The sequence below is a fragment of the Eublepharis macularius genome, chromosome 9 (genome assembly GCF_028583425.1).
Source record: "Eublepharis macularius isolate TG4126 chromosome 9, MPM_Emac_v1.0, whole genome shotgun sequence".
In the NCBI taxonomy this organism is placed as follows: Eukaryota; Metazoa; Chordata; class Lepidosauria; order Squamata; family Eublepharidae; genus Eublepharis; species Eublepharis macularius.
This window is the reverse complement of record NC_072798.1, coordinates 44,829,875-44,853,675: the sequence shown is the minus strand read 5'-3', so window position 1 is coordinate 44,853,675 and position 23,801 is coordinate 44,829,875. Positions and strand designations below refer to the sequence as shown.

The 23,801-nt window shown below is 44.6% G+C and overlaps 1 protein-coding gene across 1 annotated transcript in view; it reads right to left on the bottom strand.

Moving 5' to 3' along the window:
- Positions 1 to 23,801, bottom strand: part of ANKS1B (ankyrin repeat and sterile alpha motif domain containing 1B) — an 885,134-nt gene that overhangs the window by 845,579 nt on the left and 15,754 nt on the right. The window contains exon 2 of the mRNA XM_054988164.1: positions 5,770 to 5,850. Coding sequence (XP_054844139.1) covers positions 5,770 to 5,850 — 81 coding nt within the window. The remainder of the gene's footprint in view (positions 1 to 5,769; positions 5,851 to 23,801) is intronic.

Below are 23,801 nucleotides of genomic sequence, written 5' to 3'. Positions count from 1 at the left end.
AGAATTGACAGCTACTCTGGGATATAACAAAACAAAAATAAACTTTTATTTAGTCAAGAAGTGTATCGGTTTCATAAACGTAGTTCTCGGTTCTTAAAGTTACTTCCTATAAACTCATTCACACAGATCTCTTCTAAGGCTTCACACACAGTTAGCCTCTTTCTCTAACTTAATATTTCTCTCACAGAAATGCTTAAAACTCCTCAGGCAGCACACAGCTAGCCTCTCTTTCTCTGACTCTCATTCACAGAAATATTAAACCTGCTCAGGCAGCACACAGCTGGCCTCTCTTTCCCTGACTGAGTGTCCTTTCACAAACATGCTCAGTTCAGGTTCCACACAGGTTATATTTCTCTCATAAATACTTCAGTATACTCAGGCAGCACACAGCTAGCCTGCTTTCCTCTGACTGACACTTTTCTCTCTGCACTCTCAGTCTCAAACTGCATTCACTCCGCCCACCCTCTCAGTCATCAACCAGTCATATCACTCACTCTTCCCTCTCTCTCACCCCCACTCTTCACCTAGCTCACCAAGCATTTAAAGACACATGCACACATTTACTTGAAATCATTACACCTCTCCTCAGGAAAACTCTGGCCAAATTGTGCAGTGTTGGCTAAGATGGGCCCAGCTGTGTGGTAGGGAACCTGCAAGGACTTGGGTGGGGGTGCACCTCACTTTCCCCTGTATCCCCTACCCACACTATTTTCTCTTTACCTCCTCCTGGTAGCCCCCATATTCTTACCTTTCCCTGTTTCCTTCTCTTCTTCTCATCCCCCAACCAAGTTACCTTTTATCTGTCCATCTTCAACTATATTTATTATTTATTTACTTTATTCACATTCTGCCTTTCTTGACAATGGTGACCCAGAGCAACTTCCATCATTCTCTCCTCCACTGTATCCTGACAACAACCCTCTGAGGAAGTGCAACTGGCCAGAAGTCTCCCAGGGAGCTTCCATAGTGAAGATTTGAACCTATGTTTCCCAGATCCTATTCTATAACTGATGTTGAAACTCTAATCTGAAACTGATGATACTCTAACCAACATACCACACTAGTTTTCATGCAGTGGCTGGGATAGTGACACAAGTCATATGGTAGTATGTCATCTGGTGGCTGCTGGTGAGCCTGGCCCAATGAGTTCTCCTTCAAAGGCAAAAACAGCCTTGGAAAATGCCCTCCCTACCTCCCTGCTTTTTCTGACAGAAACCAAGGCTTGAAAAATGTTGCCACTGCCTAGCAACAGCCACTGAAGTCATCTGTTTCTTAAAGCTACAGGTGCTTGTATCATTTTGGGTGGTTTGCAGATTTTTCTGCAAATCTTGGGCTTTTCTCAGGTTTGTAGAAAGATCTGTCTTCTCTGTCCATGACCCTAATCTCCAAGTCGAAGCATCCACACATTTGGCCCTTAAATGATGATGGTGATGATGATCTCCTCCTCCTCCTCCTCCTCCTCCTCCTACTACTACTACTACTACTACAGCTTCTATAAACAGAATAGTGGTTAAATCGTGAGACTACAAATCAGCACTCAGCTGGTTTGAATCCCACTACAGTTATGAGCTCATTAAGGGGCCTCGGGTAAGCCGCTCCTCTCCACCCCAGTTGTATAGTTGGGATAATAACAAAACTGACTGCTCACGGCTCTGAGTGGGGCACTAATCTGTCTTGAAAAGTGGTATATAAACACAGTTGTTGTTATTCCTGGGGCTTAAAACAACACATAGACTACATTGTAAACAAAGATATACGTTCTTCTCTCATACTATATATCCTATCTGCTATCTCCAATATAATACATATTTTAAAGGGACAGAGACATGCTGCTGTTCTAGCCTTAACCAAGTTTCATCTGAAACTGAAATTATTTCTACCCTAACCAAGAGACATGAACAGTCCTATAATAAATACACAAATTAGGACAGGCTAAACCTCCCTGGTCCAGAGATTTATATAGTGCTTAAACTGTTACTCTGGCCATTTTGCCCTGCAAAAGAAAGCCAATAAAAGCTTTTACCAGCTCAAAAACTTATCCTAGTCTAAAACTAAGGGGAAAGAAATAATTAAAAAGATGCATTTAGGCAAGGCCTAAAGGTAAAGACCTTCAGAGCAGAAAAATAACTATAGATGCAGCTTGAACTGTTTTATTCCTTTTTCACCATTTGAAGGAGACATCTAACTGATTTAATTGTTTTAAGTTTCTTGTTGGTTTAATAATCATAAACAACATGAGAATAGCTTGCTGGATCAGACCAGTGGTCCATCTAGTCCAGTATACTGTTTCACATAGGAGCCAACCAGCTGCCCTGGAGAGCCAAATAAATAGGGCACAGAGACCCAATACATTATCCAACTAATGTATTAGCGTACTAGAAAACTTTAAATCAATTATGTAGTTATCTGTGTTTTTCCCTATCAGAAATATTCATACGTCTGGTTTTATCCATATTTACTTTATAACCTAAAATTTGCTCACATTCTTTGATTAGAGGAAATTAGCTTAAAAATGTGTTCAAGAATTGATCTCCTTTATCATTTACCACACTTATGTGTTAATGTTCAGTAGAACTCTATCATTTCCACTGACTTTTAAAAATACCTTTCTGTTGTGGTTCAGAAGGAGGCTTCTCCTAAGCTTCTTTTTAGTCTTTATGTCATGGTTCAGATTGTGTTTGAAGAGAGGCCTTGACAGTCATATTAGTTTTAATACAGAACAATCTTTACATTCCTTTTGTACTGAACTTGCCCTCTCAAAAACATGGTTCCTTGGATTTCAGTTGTAGCCAATTCTGGTGTGACTACATCCAATCAGGTAGATAAATTATCTTAAATAAATGCAAGCCAGCAGATCTGAGCCAGCCTTAGGAATGAACTGCTGGATGATTTGGCACTTGCCTGTATTATGTTCCTCTCCAAAACAAGATACATGAATTATGTGGCCATCAGACTGAGCGGCCATTCTACAGTTGCCAGGTTCCCTCACCCTCGTGGTGAGAGGGGGGACCTAACAATTACTTTTATGATCTTCACGCATGCACACTTTGCATGTTCACACTCCTGGTGGGGCATGGTGACATCACTTCCATAAGTGACATCATTGTGCCCAGCAGCAGGCATGATCTCACCCTTCACAGGGGACATCATCATGGCTACTGGGAGTGCACCTGCTGCATGCTGACTTGAGAGGTGTTTTGCCTCATGGGCCATTCCCCAGTCCTGTTCCCTCCTACTGGCTAGGTGAGAGGCAGCGGAGAGCAGAGGCTGGGAGCAGAAGATCCCTCACTTCCAATGGGGGACCTGGCAGGCCTTGACCATACCATCACATTCAAGACATTTCCAAACAGCCCTTTCTGTGCCACTGGTAAACCTGAAATGTGGACGTCTCCTCACTGTCATGACAAAGAGATAAAAGTAAAAAAAGAACTGTTCAGAAAGATGGAAACCATTAATGGAGGGGAATGGGAGCATGTCTCACACTCAGAGAGCTCTGCAAGATTGTGAAGCTAGCCTGCACATTTGCAGTTCCTACTATGAAACAACATAAAAGCCAAAACAGAAGAACTTGAGAGTTATATCAAAGAAGAATTCTCATTAATTTCCCATGTTCTTCCTGAAGTACAGCCATAGTAGGTATAGGATATGCATTGAACAATAAGGCCTAGCCAGAGACAGCAGGGAGAACCTTTCAGCTGATTAAACTTTATCTTTAAAAGCCCTGGAAAAAGTTTGTGCTGTCTGGTGAGCGGGCTGCCTGGCACTCCTGCTGCTCACATTAATTCATACTGATTGGTAAAATCAAGGCATTTCACTGATACAAAACTGCTTGGATTTCTCGTTAATATAAACGGATGCCTTTGCAGTGCTTGAACTACTGTCTACAATTGAAATTCCAAGCATAACATGGCAAAACTGTTCAATTTTGTTTAGATGTTATTATTCCCAACTAGAGGAGGACATGGACTAGGAAAACCCCACGGACTACCAGTCTGTGGTCTGTTGATTTTTACGGACCATGGACCACGAACATTTCATGGACCAGTCCCATTCATGGACCGGTTTGTCAGTCCATGGACCGTCACTTCCGGCAGCCCTGGTGCCGCCCCCTTCACACACAGAGAGAATCTTCAGCAGCCTCTCCTCCAGCCACCCTCCAAGTTTGGTCAAGTTTGGACATCCAAGTTACAGACCCCCAAAGCAGCCGCTCCCAGGAAACTTCCAGTAGATACTGGAGTCGCAAATGCCAAATGACTTGCATTGGCTAGCAGCACCAAAAAGTTGCAATGAGGCAGAATCAAACAGAAAAGGGTGGGGGAAGAGCCCCCTCACTCACCACACAGACGCCTTCCCAGCCATTGCCTAGAGAATTCATTCTTACTCCTTGCTCGCATAGAGAAGAATGGGAGCTCTCTGGTTGGCAGCCAGAGCTGCCTAACAAGGTTTTGAGGGCTAAGATTGGTGTTGCCATGGCTGCAGAACATCCACCACTCCGTTGCCTAGGGAATTATTTCTTTCTTCTTGCTTACAAAGAGCAGAATGGGAGCTGTCTGGTTAGCAGGCAGAGCTGCCTATCAAAGTTTTGAGGGCTGAGATTGGCTGCAGAACATCCACCCCTCCCTTGCAGAATGAGAGCTCTCTGGTTGGCATGCAGAGCTGCCTATCAAGGTTTTGACGGCTAAGATTGGCTGCAGAACATTCACCCCTCTCTTGCAGAATGAGAGCTCTCTGCTTGGCAGACAGATTGCCTATCAAGGTTTTGAGGGCTAAATTGGCTGCAGAACATCCACTACTCTGTTGCCTAGGGAATTTATTCTTGCTCCTTCCTCCATAGAGCAGAATGGGCTGCCTATTAAGATTTTAAGGTCTGCAAAAGGTCTGTGGACGTCCTCTCCATTACCTAGGGAATTGATAGATCGGTGCCAGGATGTCTGGACTCATGGACCAGGGACCAACAGACCGGCCCATATAGACCAAAATTTGTGGAAAAGATGAGTCCTACAAACTGTGTGTTTGTGAACCATGAACCGGGCTGGACCGTGCAAAATTTTGGTCTGTTTTCCGGACCGTGCCCACCTCTACTCCCAACTGATGGTGGTGACAGTGGAGGAAAGTGCAGTCAAGTCCAAGAAACTAAAAGAGGTGGTTTGTGCATCTGCCAACTAACACAACTGAACATGTAGCAGTGGGGAAAAAAATTGCTCAAATGAAAATCTATGTGGCTGTAAACCAAAAAGGAACATTCTAATTTTAAATGCAACCTTTGTCCAACTCTAAAATCTCTTTGAGGCTAATACAGACCATAAAGACTTGGATTCATAAAGCAACTAAATAGGAATTCTTGGGTTTTAAAGGATGTATCCCATTGCAAACTCTGCCTCACATGATTTATGGACTAACTTGAAGAACAGTACTGTATTTGCACATGTATGTGATGGAGAGGAGTACCGTGCTCACAAAACGTTCCACATTTAGTATGCTGAACACATGTACAAAGCCACCATGAAATGTATTTTTTCTTATGAATTTCACAACATATTACATAACTTCTCCTAGTCATGTAACCAGTATCACTGTTCCAGCAAAACAAAGTGTTTTTTGTACATATGAAAATGGTTTTTGTAACAGCCCAGTGAGTACTAAGAAATTTTACTACAATCATGGTTCCTGTATAAAAAATATTAGCATGGCTCAGCTTTATGTAGGCTACTATCAGCACAAACATGAGATAAAACAATTCCCACATAATATGGAACTTGTGACACTTACTTATGTCCATTCAAAGCCGCATGGTGTAAAGCAGTATACCCCGAACTATCTGTACAGTTTATATTTGGTCCTCGCCAGATGCTGAAAGTAAAGCACAAACTCAGTTTTACCATTATAGTTTAAAACAACACATAAAAAATTGTTAAAATGAAACTGATGAATAAAATACATCAGGTATAAATACCACATGAAGAAATACATGGATTCATGATCAGTTTTTCTAATGTAAGGCCAAAGATGAACCCGGTCTAATAAAATATAATAAAACACCCTGTTTCAAGTAGTAAACCTGAGTGGAGTTTGAAAAGTTAAAAACTCTCTCCCTTCCCTGAACAGATCTGAATGGTCCTTGCCATATTACTAAGATACAGTTTTGATCATTTTCTGGCTATTTTCCTATATGCAATTTCAAAACACAAATAAGAAAATGTTATAGCGGAAGCTACATTCAGCTTCTTGTGCTATGCTGAACTTCCCCAAGGATTTAGATTTTCCCACTGTCTAGGATATGGTGCTAGACAGAATGCACTATTAGACTGATCCAGTAAATGTGCTAATATTTATGCCAAAGGCAATAGCATAAATAAGGATGGGAAATGGCTTTTCCTAAGAAAGCAAACAGCATGACTTATTTTTAATATTACAGCTATCCTGTCCCCAAACCAGCACTAGTAATGCTACATTCTAACCCCATGGAACTGATACAGAAAGATAGTTTTTTACTGCAAAAAAACCCCAGCTGTGCTGTGAAAGAATGTCTTGCTCTTAAAAACGGTATTTGTGAATGAGAATTTGTACACTCTAAATTTCTCAGATGCTTTAGAAGTTCTGAAATAGCCGTTTGATCTCTCAAAGTAGAAAAGACTAAGAATATCTTAACTGGTTTCCTTGTGTTGGAAGACGCACCTCTCATTTATGAGTAATGACTATAGTACCTCTGAACGAGAATGACTGAATAGCTTTCTTGCAATATTGTATCGTGAATAGAATGTGTCCCATATCAAAACAGCAATCAAACTACAGGGGAGAATATTTAACCACAGGTAAATTAGAACACTTTAAGTTAATGTTTTCATCTGTAGTTGTATTTGCTAATGTTTGCTACTGAAAGTGTTGGTTTCTAAAATATTTTTACATTCATGGTTTCTTCAAAGATACCAAAGTAAAATATGAAAAACCTTTTAAACATAAAGGAAATGTATGATATTCATCTAGAGTTTAGCAAAGAGTAAATCCCAAGAAACAATATATACGTAATACACAAAGTAAGGCAATAAAGTAACATTTTATCAACAATGTGCAAGTGTATCAAGTTTTTCAAGCAAACAACACAATAAATACAAAGAATTTCAAGTCTCAATGTTCTACAGCATCTATAAATTCATCCAAGTGGTGAAAAAATCATTAAAGTTCATTCACAATGGTGCAACAGCACTCCTAACAAACAATAAATAACGAAGAAGCTGCTGGAAATAGTGAAGCAGCAAAGCTGTGGAGCTGCAATTGTCACGCCGAAGCTGTGAGGCTGTGACCATTCACTATGCTGCCTACGGGTTTCGCTAGCATGTTCGTCTGGTCCTGTTTCGCATTATCGCTTCATCACAGGCATGTTTATCTGTTGAATAACATAAAATATAACAGGCCACAATAACCTTAAACAATAACATCCCTTGATGCAACTATCTAGAAAAATTACTTACAGGACAAGCTTCAAAGAATCTCACACCACCATGTCGGTATATCAAGGACGGTCTGATGCCGTGGGCAGCCTCATCACTCAGAAGTCTTTTAAACCCAATGTTTCTTAAAGGGGAATTGCACATCATGATAAGGCAAATTTAGAGGTAACAGGTAAAATCCAATTCATTATTTAAACCATGTGGTGTAAGGGTATTCAAGCGAAAAATCCAACCAGCTTCTAATTGTAGAAGTTTTTCTTTAGCATTTTCAAAACTCATGATATGTTTTGTCATGTCCAGGACTTTAAAGTCCTTCCTTGTGTCGTGAACCTGAGTGAAATGCACTACGAGAGGTGCTTCTAGGATTTTGTGTCTTATTCTAGATAAGTGCTCCTGCACCCGGATTTTCAATTGGCGCATTGTGCTCCCAATATATAACAATTGACAGCTGCACTGAATTATATACACAACATAAGATGTTTTGCAGTTTGAAAAGGCTGAGGAGTACAATGGTTTAAGAGTGCTTGAATTGGTAATTTCTGACAGTTTGAAAGCAAGTGGACAGACGTTACAGCCTCCACATGAGTAATGGCCCTTAGGCAATTTATTAGTGTCAGAGGGTTCATCCATAGCTGAGTGGTTCAACAAGTCTCTCAAATTCTTAGTTCTTCTGAATCCCACAGATGGTGGTGAGCCGCAGCCATCTATTTCAGCAATAAGATACCAGTGTTTACGGATGATCCTTGCAATCCCTGGGGCAGCTTTGGTAAATTCTATTGCCCATCTGATTCTCTCGCTGTTCCTTTTGATCTTGGGAGTCAATAGATCCCTTCGTGATGTCTTGCAAGCTTGCTGGTAAGCTGTTCTGAGCACCGTTTCTGGGTAGCCCCTACCGGAGAAGGTGCCGTCCAAAATCTTACTTCCCACATGGAAGTCTCCCTCGCGAGATGAATTTCGTTTTATTCTCAAGTATTGTGAGACAGGAACATTCTTTTTAAGATGAAGCGGATGACAAGAGGAGACGTGTAAATATGATGGTCTGTCTGTAGGCTTCCTAAAGAGTCAGACACCCAGTTTTGTAGAGGTCAAGGAAATCTATGCTAACAGTACTGCCTTTCCATGTAAATTAGATGTCAGAGTTAATTTGATTCATCCACTGTGGTAGAGGTTGTGCCTGCTCTTCATTATCAAGGAGCACTATGACATCATCAATGAATCGCCGGTACCAAACAATATTGCTAAAGAATGAATTTATGTTGTCATTCAAGACAGAAGTCTCCTCTAGATGGGAAATAAACTGAATAGCAATGCTGGGGGCAGCGGAGCACCCCATTGCCACCCCTTTTATTTGGTAATAATACTGGTTTTGAAATTTAAAATAATTTCGCTCAAAAATAATGTCCAACAAGTTTAGTAAGAAAGGAGTGGAAGGATGTTGTGTAGTCTTCCTATATAATGCCCATTCCACTACCCCCCTCACTCCTTCATGGGGTATGGAGGTGTATAGAGCGCTGACATCTAAGGTCATTAAATAAGTGTTGGATGGTACAACTAAAGCTTCAATCATATTAATAAGTGTCATACTGTCCTTTAAATAAGTGGGTGTTTTCTCCACCAAGGGATGAAGGAATGAGTCTAGGTACTTTGCTAACGGTTCAAGAGCTGAATCCATGCCAGATATAATTGGTCTCCCCCGGGGGGGGGGGATGCCCCAGTTTATGGATCTTTGGAAGCATATAGAAAACCGGGGTATGAGGGGTACTATTAATTAAGGCTCGAGAGGTACGATCATCAATCTCATAATGCAACGCCCCCTCGTCTACCACTATTTTAATCACTTTTTGTATTTGTGGGAGGGGATTAATAGAGATCGGCTTGTAGTCCCTCTTATTCATTAGCTGTCTCTCTACCTCTTGCAAACAATCCGTTGTATTTTGAATTACTATACTGCCCCCCTTGTCTGTTGGTTTAATAGTGATAGTTTTGTCACTATTCAGAATTTTAACCGCATCGGATTCCACTCTAGAAAGATTATACCACACTTCTTTGGTATTACTTTCCAAGGTTTTAATGTCTCTAAGCACCACACTTTCAAATGCATCAATTAGAGGATCACAAATATCAGGTACAAAAGTGGATCTTGGCTTTACAGTGGGCTGTCTTGCTCTCTCCATTTGTTTTCCAAAGAATTTTTTCAATCTGATAAGCCTAATAAGTTGAAAGAGATCCACCCTACTTTTAAACGGGTCATACCTAGGTGTAGGTACAAAGCCTAATCCTTTGTTTAACAGAGATTTCTCCAGGGGTGTAATCACTCAATCTGAAAGATTTATCACTATGTTTTCAATCTCCCTCATCCCTGGGGGCGTGATTGGCCTCCCACTAAAAAACATCCTGGGGCATCTCTTGTATAATTTCAATTTCTCAATCTGCGTCTCTGACTGCCCTCATCTCCTGATGTTTCAGATTCTGACAGTTCAGTGGTTTCTAATTCTGAATGAATTAGGGTCATCCTTCCAAAGGTAAACTCTACCACTCGCATAGTCCTTCCTGTCTCTATTGAATTTCTTCAATTTAGACTACTTCAGTTTGTCCTCAAATTCCTTAATCATTCTGTCCAAGTCCTTTCTCTTATTGTCAAACTCCTCCATGGAAATGGAGGCTTTGATAACCTCCTCCGTCTTGCTAATGTCTACAGTCATTTTCTCTACCTCCATATTAGCTGTCTCAGTCAATAGAAGCGTGAGATCAAAAGAACAATGATTTAATATAGCTACACAACGTGTTTTAAAATTTTCATCATCGGTAAACATGCTCGGAGGCTTATGTATTCGCAAACCCCTAGGGATAAACTTATGCAAAGAATAATCTATCAATGAGGCTGCGTGCAATTCCGTTCTAGTTTTTTTCAATTCCAAAGTCTGCAAAGAGTTCCATTCATCTGCCCGTGGATCAGGTTTGTTCCCCAAGATCAACAATTTCTTAGAAAGAATCTTATTTCTCTCCTCTAGGGAGTAGGCAAAACATTCAGAAAGGTCTGCCATAGCCCAAATCGCAGAAGATTAAACCAGCTAGAGGGCTTAGCCTGGGACTAGAAACTAGCAAAGAGTACATCCCAGGAAACAATATATACTTAATACACAAAGTAAGGCAATAAAGTAACATTTTATCAATTTGCTTTCACACTCCCTGGCAGCTATCCATCAAGGCAATCAAGTCCTTTGTTAAACCCAGGAACTAGCCATTGGAGCCTTTGTTCTAGCAGCTAGGTGGGCTCGTCCACCTCAGGGCATATTTTACCTATAAAGGTAGAGCTCTGGCCCCATTCAAATCGTGCAAGCTTTCTGGCTTCTCCCTTAGGGTCACTTCTCTAAGCCTCTTGCTCTCTTGGCCGAGGATGCTGGCGTTCGAAGCTACTCTCTTCCTCCATGGACTGGACCCCTTCTCCAGGATAGGTAGATATATTTACTCCCTCTCTCTATTCCCAATTTCTGGCTACATTTCCTAGGACTCTGTGTGCATGCGTATGATTATTTTACCTGTAATTGCGAGTGTATGTGCATGCCATCTTGTTCTTTAGTAAAAATTATTGTTTGACTTCAAGGACCGGCCTCATTTGCTACTTTGGGAAGGGACCTGGTAGAAATTGGTGGAGATTTCCCGCTTGTTACCCCTCTCGTATAGCCATTCTCCTTGCTTGCTAATTCCCCCCACAAATTATTTATTGCAAGGAGACCACTTCTGGTAACAGATATGGCTCCTATGTAGCCAGGAGGCATGGAATTTCTGGTGGACATGTGATATAAAGTCCTCATGGCAGCCACAATGACTTTGTATTGTCGAGATACTCTCGAGCTTGCCAGGGCACCACACATCTGTGGTGCCACCCATGACCCTTCTATAATGGCCTGCTCTGCCTAGCCAGGGCTGCCTGTTTGGCCATGTACTGATGGGCTATGTGGCCAAACCTTTGGAAGGTGGCCAAGGGCCCATGCAGGCTGAACGGCATTACTTGGAATTGAAACAATCTTTAAGGGGAGGTGAAGGCCATTTTTAATTTGTCTTCCAGGGTCATTGGTAGTTGCCAGTATCCCTTGGTGAGGTCTAGTGCAGAAAGGTAGTGAGTGGCTCCCAGTTGGTCTATGAGGACCTCTGCCCAGGGCACAGGGTAGGCGTCAAACTTGGTCAGTTTGTTGACCTTCCAGTAATCAATACAGAAGTGGATGGACCCACCGGGCTTGGGAACTAGCACGATAAAACTCCTCCAGGCATTATTGGAAGGCTTGATCACCCCTAAGCAAAGCATGTTGGCCACCTCTTTGTTTACGGTATCCCATTGTTTGTGGGGCAGGGGTCTCCAGGGGGTGTGGCCTACTCTGTCTGCTGGTATGGGAATGGAGTGCCTCACCAACAAGGTCCTGTCAGACTGGCTGGAAAAGATCTCTAGTAGCTCTTGCAGCAGCACCTCCAGCTGCGGCCACTGGTTGGGAGAGAGGTTGGCATCTATTATGGGGTCGACTCAGGTCATGCGTCACTGGTCCACATGAGCAGCCCATCTGAGAGTTCCAGGGGATCTTCAGCCAACAGACATTCTGAGGTGCTTCACTCTCACCAGGCCTTGATGTCATTAATATGGAGCCACTTTTCCTGTCAAGGCATGGGCCCACACTGAACACAGTAGGACAAGGAACCCAGGACTTGTGTGACAGGAAAGGGGCCCTGCCAGGGGTCCCCTCCTCCACCGGGCCAAGGACTTTGCAAGGGACAAGAACCTGATCACCCACTTGGAACATTCACAGCCAAGTGCCCTGATCATATTGTTCCTTCTGGGCTACTTGGGCCACTGCGAGGTTGTGTCGGGCCATCCTGTGAGCTGTCTCTAACAGCACCTGGAGGCATTGCATGTATTCTGGGGTGGGAAGTCTGAGTGGCTCAGGTACCACAGCCCAGTGCCCTCACAGCACGTCCAGTATGCCCCAGAGCCACCAACTGTAAACCAATTTGAATGGAGTGAACCCAGTGGAAGCTTGTGGCATCTCCCGTACTACAAACAGTAGGTGGTTGATGAACAGGTCCCATTGCGTCAGTTTGTCCTGGGCCAATTTTCTCAGCATCATCTTGAGGGTCTGGTTAAACTACTCGACCAAGTTATCAGTTTGGAGGTGATACACAGTGGTAAACACTTTCTGAATGTCCAAGGTGCAGTAGAGCTGGTGGGTGATTGTAGCCGTGAAATACGTGCCACAGTCTGTGAGGATCTCTCTGGGCAGGCCCACTTGGGATAAGAATTAGAGGAGGGTTGGGGTGATGCCTGCTGCCTGCATGGAGTGCAGGGGGAAGGCCTCTGGGTACCTGGAGGCATAGTCCATCACCACCAGCAGGTACTGGCAGCCCTGGGCCATCCTGGGCAGCGGCCCAATGAAATCCATGGCTACTCGTTTGAATGGCATATGGATCACATGGAGTGGGGTGAGGGAGGCCTGGGTGGTGGATGCCTGGTAGCCCTCTGACACATGGGGCAGTTATGGTAGAACTCCTTAAGGTCTTGCACCACTGAAGGCCAAAAAAATCTTGTCAATACCCAGGCCAGGGTGTTGTTGGCACCTTGGTGGCCAGCCCAGGCATGATCATGGGTGAATGACAAGACCTTTTCCCTGAACTTCAGGGGTACCAGGCGCTATAGTGTTTTGACTCCACAGGTCTCCATGAGCCAATACCATGTGCCCCCCTCCCACACAACCCGGAAGTACCGGTTGGCCCTCCACCCATCCCAGACATCTCTTTCACTCACCACCACAGCATCCCTCAGTGGTTCCAGGGTGGCATCAGCTTCCTGGTCTCAGCGGAAGATGGGATTGGCTGATCATTCCGCTGGGATGATTTCGGGGTCAGGAGCTGTGAAGGGTCCGGCCACCTCTCCTGCCAGGACGGCTTCCACCAGAGCTGTGGAGGCTCTCAGGTACTGGACAAAGCCAAGTGCATGCCAGCCTAGTAGTACTAGGTATGGAAGGGTGCTGACCCCTGGCCAGTTCCACATCCTAGCTATGCCCCAATAACGCATAGAGTGTTAGAACACAGAATAGGAAGGTGGTAAGAAAAGCAAGTTTAGCCAGAGCTAAAGAGGGGAGTTTGTTGGGCGACTCAAACTGAATGACAGTTTGGAAAACAACTGTTTGGATCCTCCTTTTAACTGGAGGGGGGGTGTCCCAGATTAAAGTTCGAATTGTTAAACACTGCACAAGGTTAGATTTCTTCCAGATGACATTCCAGGGTGCCTATTCAACTCACATTATTGTGATTGAGCTAGGTGCAGTCCTCCATCATCTGCTGGCCATTCTGTTTGTGTTTACCAAAGACTTAGGGCCAAATGGCATAAGCCTAACCGCTGCTGATCCCGTCCAGAGTCCCTCCCTCCCTCTTACCATCCTGAAGAAAGGATGCCAGTCCAGTGACGAGGGAGATGGAATGGGCAGGGAGCTGAGCAGAGGCAGTGAAGTTTGCCTCAGGGCCATGAGTGACCATGACTGACAGCAACATCCAGCAACCAGTGACTGTAGCAGCTATGGCTGGTGCCTAGAACCACAGCTCCAGCCAGAAATGCACCCAGTGTCTGGAGAAAGCATAAAACAGCCATCCTTCAGCTCATCCCCCCCAAGAGAGCACAGGGTGGGCCCACCATGACTCAGGAAATGGGAGGTGGTGGAAGCAGCTGTTCAGGAGGGACAGGTCCCAGAGAAGGCCTGCATGAAGGCAAGTGAACTGGCTGTGATGCAGAGCTGGAGTGAGGAAGTGACCCCCAGAGACAGGCCACACTGGGTAGCATCCTAGGGATGGGGGGAGAGGGGAAGGAAAATTCTGAGCCCCCACTGACTTGCCCAGTAAGGTTCTCCCTCCTAGGGGAGGGTTCATTAATGGAGTCCAGGTCAGGGCCATGCAGCGAGGATGAAGCCTTTAAATAGCTGGGGAACATTGGGCTGGGGAGGAAGAGCAAGGCCTCAGGAGAGGACACAGGGGGAGAGAGAGTGAGAGAGGCTTTTGCTACAGGGGGGAGCAGAGAGAGGGAATCAGGAGGATGGAACTCCCCCTCCATGCCCCACTCTGAGGCCTGTTAGACCCTCCCAGGCTGGAGAAGGTGCCCCAAGAATGGGCCACTGCCCTAGACTCTGACCTTGTGAGAACCATAACAGACACCAGCTATGGAAAATCAAGCTTGTTCCTGCACAGACCTATACAAAATTCTATTCCATAGAGTGAAAGTACAAATTACATTTAGATGCATGATTATTTTAAAATACTTTTTTTTTCCAAATGGAGCTGCTAGGGCAGGTTTTTAAAAAGAGGAACAGTGTGCATGGGAAGGTGTCCTTAACCTATTTCATTTGCCATTTTTCATAGAAAACATTACCTTGTTGGTGAAACCTTTTTTCCTTAGAGAATGTAAAAATAGGTTTGGATGAGCCATCTTGGTGGCCCAGAACAGAGCAGAAAGGTGGGGTATAAAATTAGTAAATAAATAAATACATTTTAAAGTAGGAAAACAGCAAGGGAGGAAAGAGCTAGAACACTTCTCTCCATGTGTCCCCCCACCCCGCACCCCAAAAAGCAGCTGCATTTGGGAAAATATTAAGTAACTTGTAGTTCTGCCATTAGCTATGCTAGAGAGGCAAAATGTTGAAAAATTATTTACATCATTTATTGTATTTACAGTCAGTTGTTTCCCATCCAGTAACTGTCTGAGATGGAACAACTGAACAAGACCTAGTGAACACTGAAAAACATGCTCTCTTTGAACATTCTGATTCACTGGGAGAACTTGAATAAAATCATCCTACCAATTACATAGGAAGTGAACAGAACAATTCAAAAAATAACTTTAATGGCCCAGGAGAGTGTCAGAAAGGCAGCAGCTAACTATAGATCTAATAATATATAAAAACAGCCTATGTAGCCCTCAGGATTGCACTGCCCATAACCTTTTAAAACTATCTAAGACAGGAACCATCACCACATCTTGTGGCAGCAAATTCCATAAATTCATTATATTGCATAACAAGGTTCTTTGTACAATGTGAAAGAAATTCCCTGCCAATCCAGTTTCATTGAGTGATCCTAAATTTTCACATTAGGATGACTTTCAACCACTTTCCTAATAACGACTAACATGCAGTTTGGTCTTCTCATTGAGCTGACATTTACCTTAATCCAAGACTTTTCTGTTCTTAAATCACTGCCAACCAAGACCTCATCAGTGCATGTATGCAGTTGGCATTCGCCGAATATCTAATTGAATGGAAAAGGCCAAATACGGGGATGTGAATCCAACAAAATTGAATTAAGGTCCCCTCTGTAGAATTAAACAATCAACTACTAGTTACTTGTAAGTATTTAAATTCAAATTTCTGAAGATCAGTGACCGACCACTCCTTTGTAAACGTATGGTCAGTAAAGTTGGAGGACTGTCTACCACCTGTCGTTCACTTTGCACTCTTTGCACTTTATTGACCATACGTTTACAAAGGAGTGGTCGGTCACTGATCTTCAATCGTTAAATTGTATATGAATCTGTGGATTGTATATCTATGAATTAACTAGATGTGTTATGTAATTTGGATGTAATTTATGCACTTAACGCACTTCATTCATCGCAAGAGCTCTCTTTGCTCCTACCTCTGTTTTCTGTTCATTAATCAGATACTGAAACAGGTTGGGTGATTTAGGTGGATTTGGACATGATGAAAAATTTAATAGTGGTATGGCAGACCTGTGATGGTAGTACCAAATTACCAGGCTTACCTGGGGTCCCAGAAAATGCCAAAGAGGCCAGGAGAAATCTTTAGCTTCTGCCCAGCCATGGCAATCCACTGGTCAGTAAGTGACATGGCTGAAAGGCAGATGACTCTAGTGGAAGTACCCATGAAGCAGGGCATGACTCAGGTCCATGGGAGCTGTCCATTCTCAGGCTACAGCTTCAGGATCAACCTTGTCTGTAGGGGGAGTTGGAGGGCCTTAATGGGTCATCAGAAAACAGCCTACGAAGAACAAGATGGTGTACCAGAGCAGCACCATGCTATAAGGACAAAGTGAAAGGAGACAATTAGGGGGTGGAGCAGTAGAAAAAGGGAAGAGGGCCAAGGCAGGAAGGATACAGGACGAAGTAGGAGTGAAAGTGGAAGCAGTGGAGAAAGAAGGCAGGATTACAGCATTGAGCAGGGAAGCCAGGAAAGTTGGGGTAGAGCATGAGTGAAGGAAACTACAGTCAGCCTGACCTCCAGAGAGCATACCACAGCAAGAAGCACAGGCCAGGATCAGGTGCAGAGCAGACAGCAATGCCTGCTCCCAGCCTTCATCCAACTGGGATCGGGAGTGGAGCAGGTGGCAATGCCCCCCCCACCTTTACCCAACTGGGATCAGGAGCAGAGCAGGTGGCAATGCCTGACCCTTGTCTTCACCCTGCAGGGATCAGAAGTGGAGCAGGTGGCAATGCCCACCCCCTGCCTTCACTCAACTGGGATGAGGAGCAAAGTATGTGGCAATGCCCGCTTCCGCTCCCAGGTGGAGGGTGGGCATTGGCACCTGCTCCGCTCCTGATCCCAGCTGGGTGAAGATCAGAAGTGGAGCAGGTGGCAATGCCCGCTCCCCACCTTCACCCAGCTGGGATGAGGAGCAAAGTAAGTAGCAATGCCCACCCCCCCCACACACACCTTCACCCACTTGGGATCAGGAGCAGACCAGGTGGCAATGCCCGCCCCCCCCCCGCCTTCACCCAGCTGGGTTCAGGAGTGGAGCAGGTGGCAATGCCTGACCCCCGTCTTAACCCAGCTGGAATCAGGAGTGGAGCAAGTGGCAATGCCTGGCCCCACTTCACCTAGCTGGGATCAGAAGTGCAGCAGGGGGCAATACCCACCCTCCACCTTCACCCAGCTGAGATCAGGAGTGGAAAAGGTGCCTGCCCCCCCTTCAACTAGCTGGGATCAAAAGCAGAGCAGGTACAAATGTCCGCCCCCCCTTCATCCAGCTGGGATCAGGTGCAGAGCAGGAGGCAATGCCTGTCTCATCTTTACCTAGCTGGTATCAGGAGCAGAGCAGCTGGCAATGTTCACCCCCTTCACCCAGCCAGGATCAGAAGCATCGCAGGTGGCAATGGCCACCCCCCTTCACCCAGCTGGAATCAGGAGAGGAGCAGGTAACAATGCCCGCCCCTTCACCTGGCCAGGATCAGGAGCAGAACATGAGGCAATGTCCATTCCCCCTTTACCCATCATGGATCAAGAGCAGAGCAGGAGGTAATGCCTACCCCCAACTTCACCCAGCAGGGATCAGGAGTGGGGCAGGTGGCAAAGCCTGGCCTTCACCTGGCCAGGATAAGGCGAGAAGGTGACAATACCCACCACCTTCACCCGTCCTGGATCAAGCACGGAGCAGGAGGCAATGCCCCCCCTTCACCCGGCCAGAATCAGGCACAGAGTAGGAGGCAATGCCCATCCTTTCTTCACCCAGCCAGTAGTGGAGCAGGCGGCAAGGCCCACCACCCCTTCACCCAGCCAGGATCAGGCACAGAGCAGGTGGCCATGCCCACCCATCCTGCCATCAGGCCAGGATCAGTGACTGAGGAGGGAATTCCCACCTGCATGCCCTCCTCTTTCTAGAGCCCATTGTATTTTTTCTCACAACAGGCTTTGTTGCTAGTATCAAATAAAAGGTGTTTTCATGGACTTCTCTCCAAGGCAGTGAATTTGTAACACCATGGATGATTCTTTAATGTTCCCCTTCCCTGGGAGGGGCCACAAGTGAATATATAATACCAAAGGTTACTGAACTTGAAAAGATATTAGAATTTGGAGTATTCATGGTACAAGGATAAACCTGTTACAAAGGTACTATAGTCCTTCCTGTATCTGTACATGAGTGTGTCTTATCGAAAAGATATCATAGAATCATAGAGTTGTAAGGGGCTTTACAGACTATCTAGTCTAACCCCCTGCCCAATGCAGGAACAGCCTACAGCATCCCTGACAAGTATTTATCCAGCTGCTCTTTGAAAACTGCCCATGAGGGGGAACCTACCACATCTCTAGGCAGCTGATTCCACTGCTGAACTACTCTTAATGAGAAGTTTTTCCAAACCTCCAGCTGGTACTTTCCCTCCTATAGTTTAAAACCATTGTTTTGAGTCCTATTCTCTGCTGTCCGTAACATCCTTTTAAATACTTAAAGACAGCAATCATGTCTCCTCTCAACCTCCTCTTCTCCAAACGGAACATTCCCAGATCTCTCAATCTTTCCTCATAGGGCTCAGCCTCCAGACCCTGATCATCCAGGTTGCTCTTCTCTGCACTCTTTCCAATTTGTCCACATCCTTTCTGAAGTGAGACCTCCAGAACTGCAGACAATACTCCAGGTGGGGCCTGACAAATGTGGTATATAGAGGGATAATAACATCTTGTGATTTAGATGTTATGCCTTTGTTGATACACCAAAATATTGTCTGTCTTTTTTGCTGCTGCATCACACTGACTACTCATATTTAGTTTCCCATCCACCCATACCCCAAGATCTTGTTCACCCACACTGCTACTTGGAAGTGTGTCACTCATCCAGTAGGCATGCTTTACATTTGCGTTACTCAGGTGGAGAACCTGGCACTTATCCATGTTAAATCACATCTTATTCAAATCTGCCCACTTTTCCAGTGTGTTCAGATCTCGTTGAATTCTATCCCTACCTTCAGGATGATTGCTATTCTGACCAGTTTAGTGCCATCTGCAAATTTAATGAGTAATCCCTTCACACCCTCATCCAGGGTGGCAACTCATAATAATCATTTTCAATCTACAGTGAGGAATAGAATCAGAGAGTTCTTCCTCAACTGAGATAGTAATCTCTTAGAACTCCTCCCTTCCTCCTACATACCTACCTACGTATCTGATGACAGAGGGCTTTTGGGCAGGAGTTGAGGAAGCATCAGGAGAGACGCAGTGCCTAGGTACTATGTGTAGGCTCTGGTATAACTTACAAATGATCATGAGTCTGATTAAGGAGTGAATGAAGAGAGTTTATTCAGGAACTACAACTTCGATAGAAAGCAGAGAAACAGCGTAAATATTAACTACCTCACTAAACAGGCAGAGAGGGACTTCCGGAAAGAAGAAGGAAGTAGCCTAAGAATACCAATCTGGAGACATGTAAGGACAGAAGACAGGCAGGAAGAAGGATCTTATTTTGCTATCTATCTGTCAAATTTGCTGCCCCCTGCAGGTATTATGAGTCTTCTGCCTTCTCTGTACACAAGACATTGTATTTCCAACACTATGAAGTTTGTAAATATGATTACTTCATGGTATCAGAGGTCCTTTCTATGGACATCATGTATTCTGTCCCTGGGCTCTGATATCCAACTGAAAGTACATCTTCCAGGTTCCTTGAAGATGGAATTATCCCACAGAATATTCTAGTAGATGTCAATATGGGAGAAAGGTTTTCAACGAGACTTCCTTGCCCCTGCCACCACTATCAAGCAAGATCAAGCAAATGTAAAGAGAGGAGTCAGAGTATGGGTGCTTGTATGGAGAAGGTTGAGACCTCATGGGGTAGTTGAGGAATATATTCAAATCCTATCAAATTCCTGATGATGTCATAGTTTAACCATGAACTGGATGAGGAATTGGCCTGGCAAGAAATTGGGTGGTTTTTCTTTTCAGGATTTGGGTTTGAGAAGCTGTGTTTTTTTTTAAGTATTGCCAAGCCCATTTTGATTCTGACTGATTGTGGAAGTTTTATGCATCACTAATTAAAAACAAGAGATCAAATGCAGGTATGCAAGACAAGATTTGTGGTTATTTCTACTATAAAGTTTTCTCTCTGACATTAGTATTATATTGCAAATTAAAACAAATTATTTAAAAAGAAATGCATTTCAAAATAATTTTATTATTAATTTAGCATCCATACTTAACATATATCTGAATAAACAGTACTCCCAACTGCTTAAAAGTAAAATTCTAATTACTGGTCTCATAATTCCAAGGGCTAATGTATTTGAAAATGTAATTGCCATTAAGTCTTTAATTACTAAATGTAATTGCCTTGACAGGTTGTAGTTGCAATGACCATGACCATATTTACACAAAACAGATTTTACATTTCGTAATACAAATTATGAGACTATGTAATTTAGTAATCAAATAAATTGTTCATGTTGCATAAATATTAGACTAGCTGGAACAGAAGTTCTTTTATAAAATCTGTAGAAATCACCCATCAGATACAGTATCTCAATATTTCTCTTTTCTTCTCTATAATAGTGAGACAATACTGTGCATGGAGAGGCTACTAAAATTCCATTGATTCAATCTACAGCTTGATTTATCCTCTTCTCTAAGGGACAAAATCTAATGGCACAACAGGAAGAAACCATATATAGTCTACCCAACAAGTCCAGAAAACCAGTGTTTCTAGGACTTGAAGAACATCTGGAAATACCCTTCTTGATGTACTGATCATACTTTAAAGAACCGTGACTATACAGCTTTTTAATATGATTGTTAGGGTTGCCAGGCCCCCTCAACCTCCTTGGGGGAGAGGGGGTGCACACCTGCGAAGCATGTACGCGTGTGCCCCCACAGGCGCGATGATGTCATCACACAGCCCCTGGGAGCATGTCCAGGCTCCGCAGAGGCTCAAAATGGGCCCAATCAGTGCTGAAATGGGCCCATTTTTGAGGTGCTGCGGAGCGCAGGAGCGCTTCTGTGCTCCGCAGTGCCTGAAAATGGGCCCGTTCTGCTGCTTTGAGGCAGCGCCTGAAAACGGGCCCATTTCAGCATGGATCGGGCCCATTTTTGAGGTGCTGCGGCGCACAGGAGCGCTCCTGCGCTCTGCAGTGACTCAAAACGGGCCCGATTCATGGCAGAACAGGCCCATTTTCGGGTACTGCAGAGCGCAGGAGCACTACTATGTTCTGCAGCACCTCAAAATGGGCCCGATTCGTGCCAAAATGGGTCCGTTTTGGGGCTCCACAGCGCCTGAAAACAAGCCCATTTTGCCATGGATCAGGCCCATTTTCAGGTGCTGCAGAGCACAGAAGCACTCCTGTGCTCCGCAGTGGCCCAATTCTGGCCAAAATAGGCCCAGTCCTGGTGGCTGTTGCGCACGCGAGAGCGCAGTGCTGCGGGGGAGCCCGCAGGGAAATTGCACGTGCCCCCACTGGTTAGGCAAGTGGGGGCGGGGTGAGGGGAGTGGGGGTGGGGGATCCCCCGCCCCCACCGAGGGTCTGGGATCCCTAACAACTGTCAATATGCTTTCTTGGGTTCTTTATGATTTTGTGGTACAAACAATATGCTGTAATTCAGTTTTATTCATAATTCTTTGAAGTACACTCAGTGGTCTAATCTCTAATCTATTAATTAACCATTGATCAGTTGTTAATCTTACATGCCCGCACTCATTCAAACACTTCAATCAATTTCAGATTGACACTAAATCATTAATTATTTTCAGTATCTTCTCAGAGGAAGATGGACAGTACCAGTGCCATAACATGCTGGCCGTTTTTGCTGCCAATATAACTATGTCTTTAAATGCAGTGGGGTTTCCCTCCCACAGGAATAAAGGAAAGTATGTCACTTACATGGAATAAATAAAAGGGTAAGAACCGAAACTGCTTTCTGGTGCTGGTATCTCCAGTTTTTTTAACAGAGCAGCCAAATACAGGCCATTTATTTGCCCCATAAAACTTGGTCCTAATTTGCATAGGCCTTTTCTGTTTCTATTTCTTACCATGCAACTGTAAACAGAATTTCATCCTTCTAAATTCATTGAACTCAATGATCTTGGGAAAGATGTGTTTAGAATTGCACTGTGTAATGTGTGACAGGAAGACTTGCCCTGCTGCTGCTTGTTTAAAACATTCTGCAGAGTCACTATTTCCCTTTTTCAGGCAGTGCTCAAGGCGTGCCTAGAAGGGTGAGCCTTTGGCTTTCAGCCTGTGGCCTTACCACAGAATCATTGGTATGATATATGCAGCCAAGCTACCTTCCTTCCAGTAGAGGAGAGAGTGAAATGTTTGCTATCTAGCTTTCTCTCCCTTGTGTGTAGCCTGAATCCTGTGGGGCTCCCTGCTGTGGACTGCTGTCACCAGGAATGATACACCTGTACCAGAAAACCTGGTACAAAGTATAAAGGTTGTGGTCTTAAATTATGTTGAAACAGAGGTAGTGTGATGCAAAGCTTGACCAAGGTGCTCTTTACCCCAACCCTCTACCTGACAGACTTAACCCAAGTGGCTTCTAAATGCAGTAAGTTCAGCATCCGTGAAGAAAACAGAAAAAGAAAGTAAAAACAGGGTTTCTCACCTGTAACTGTTGATCGTCGAGTCTCTTCTGTGCAGACACACATTGGGACTGCGCAGGCGCAGGCCAGCTGCGGAAAAAGATTTTTCTAGCTTATAGAGATGTGAAGGGGACGTTCGGATCCACCGCGCATGCGCGCCGGTGTTCCCGCCAATTTTGAATGTATATATATCCGAATATCCCTGGCATTCCCTCAGTTCACCTGAGCCGCCGGAGAACCAACTCAGTTAACCAAGCACTCACAGCAGGGTAGGTGGGAATGTGTGTCTGCACAAAAGAGAATCGACGACCAACAGTTACAGGTGAGAAACCCTGTTTATCGTCGTCATCCTTCTGTGCAGCCCCACATTGGGAGAATAACTAGCATCTCACCAATGGGGGCAGGTGTGAGTGTCTACTTGAACAAAGAATGCAGGACAGCCGTGCCAACAGCTGATTCACGCCGTGCATTCACGTCCACAGAATAATGTTTAATAAAAGTGTCTGCAGTGGACCATGTCACAGCTTGGCAGACGTCCCGGAGCGACACTCCTCGCAGGAAGGCAGCAGAAGCAGCTTGCACTCGAGTAGAATGAGCAGTAACCAACAAGGGGCACTGGACTCCAGCTTGCTGATAACAAAGTTTAATTGTAGACACAATCCAGCGAGAGATGGACTGGGCAGAAGCAGGTGAGCCCTTGCGAGGGCCAGAGTAACACAAAAACAGAGCAGGAGATTTTCTGAAACATTTGGTGTGATGTAAATAAAACAATAAAGCATGTTTCACATCCAATGTGTGTAGCGCCCGTTCCTCTGGGGATGAGGGTGTTGGAAAAAAGGGAGAACCACCTTTTGCTGCAGGTGAAATTTGGAGACCACCTTGGGCAGAAATTCCATGTTAGTGTGGAGCATAACCGTACCAGGGAAAAACTGCAGGAAGGGAGGGTCACACCGCAGGGCAGACAGCTCCCCAACACGTCTAGAGGACGTGACTGCCACCAGAAAGGCTACCTTTTGTGTGAGCAAAGGC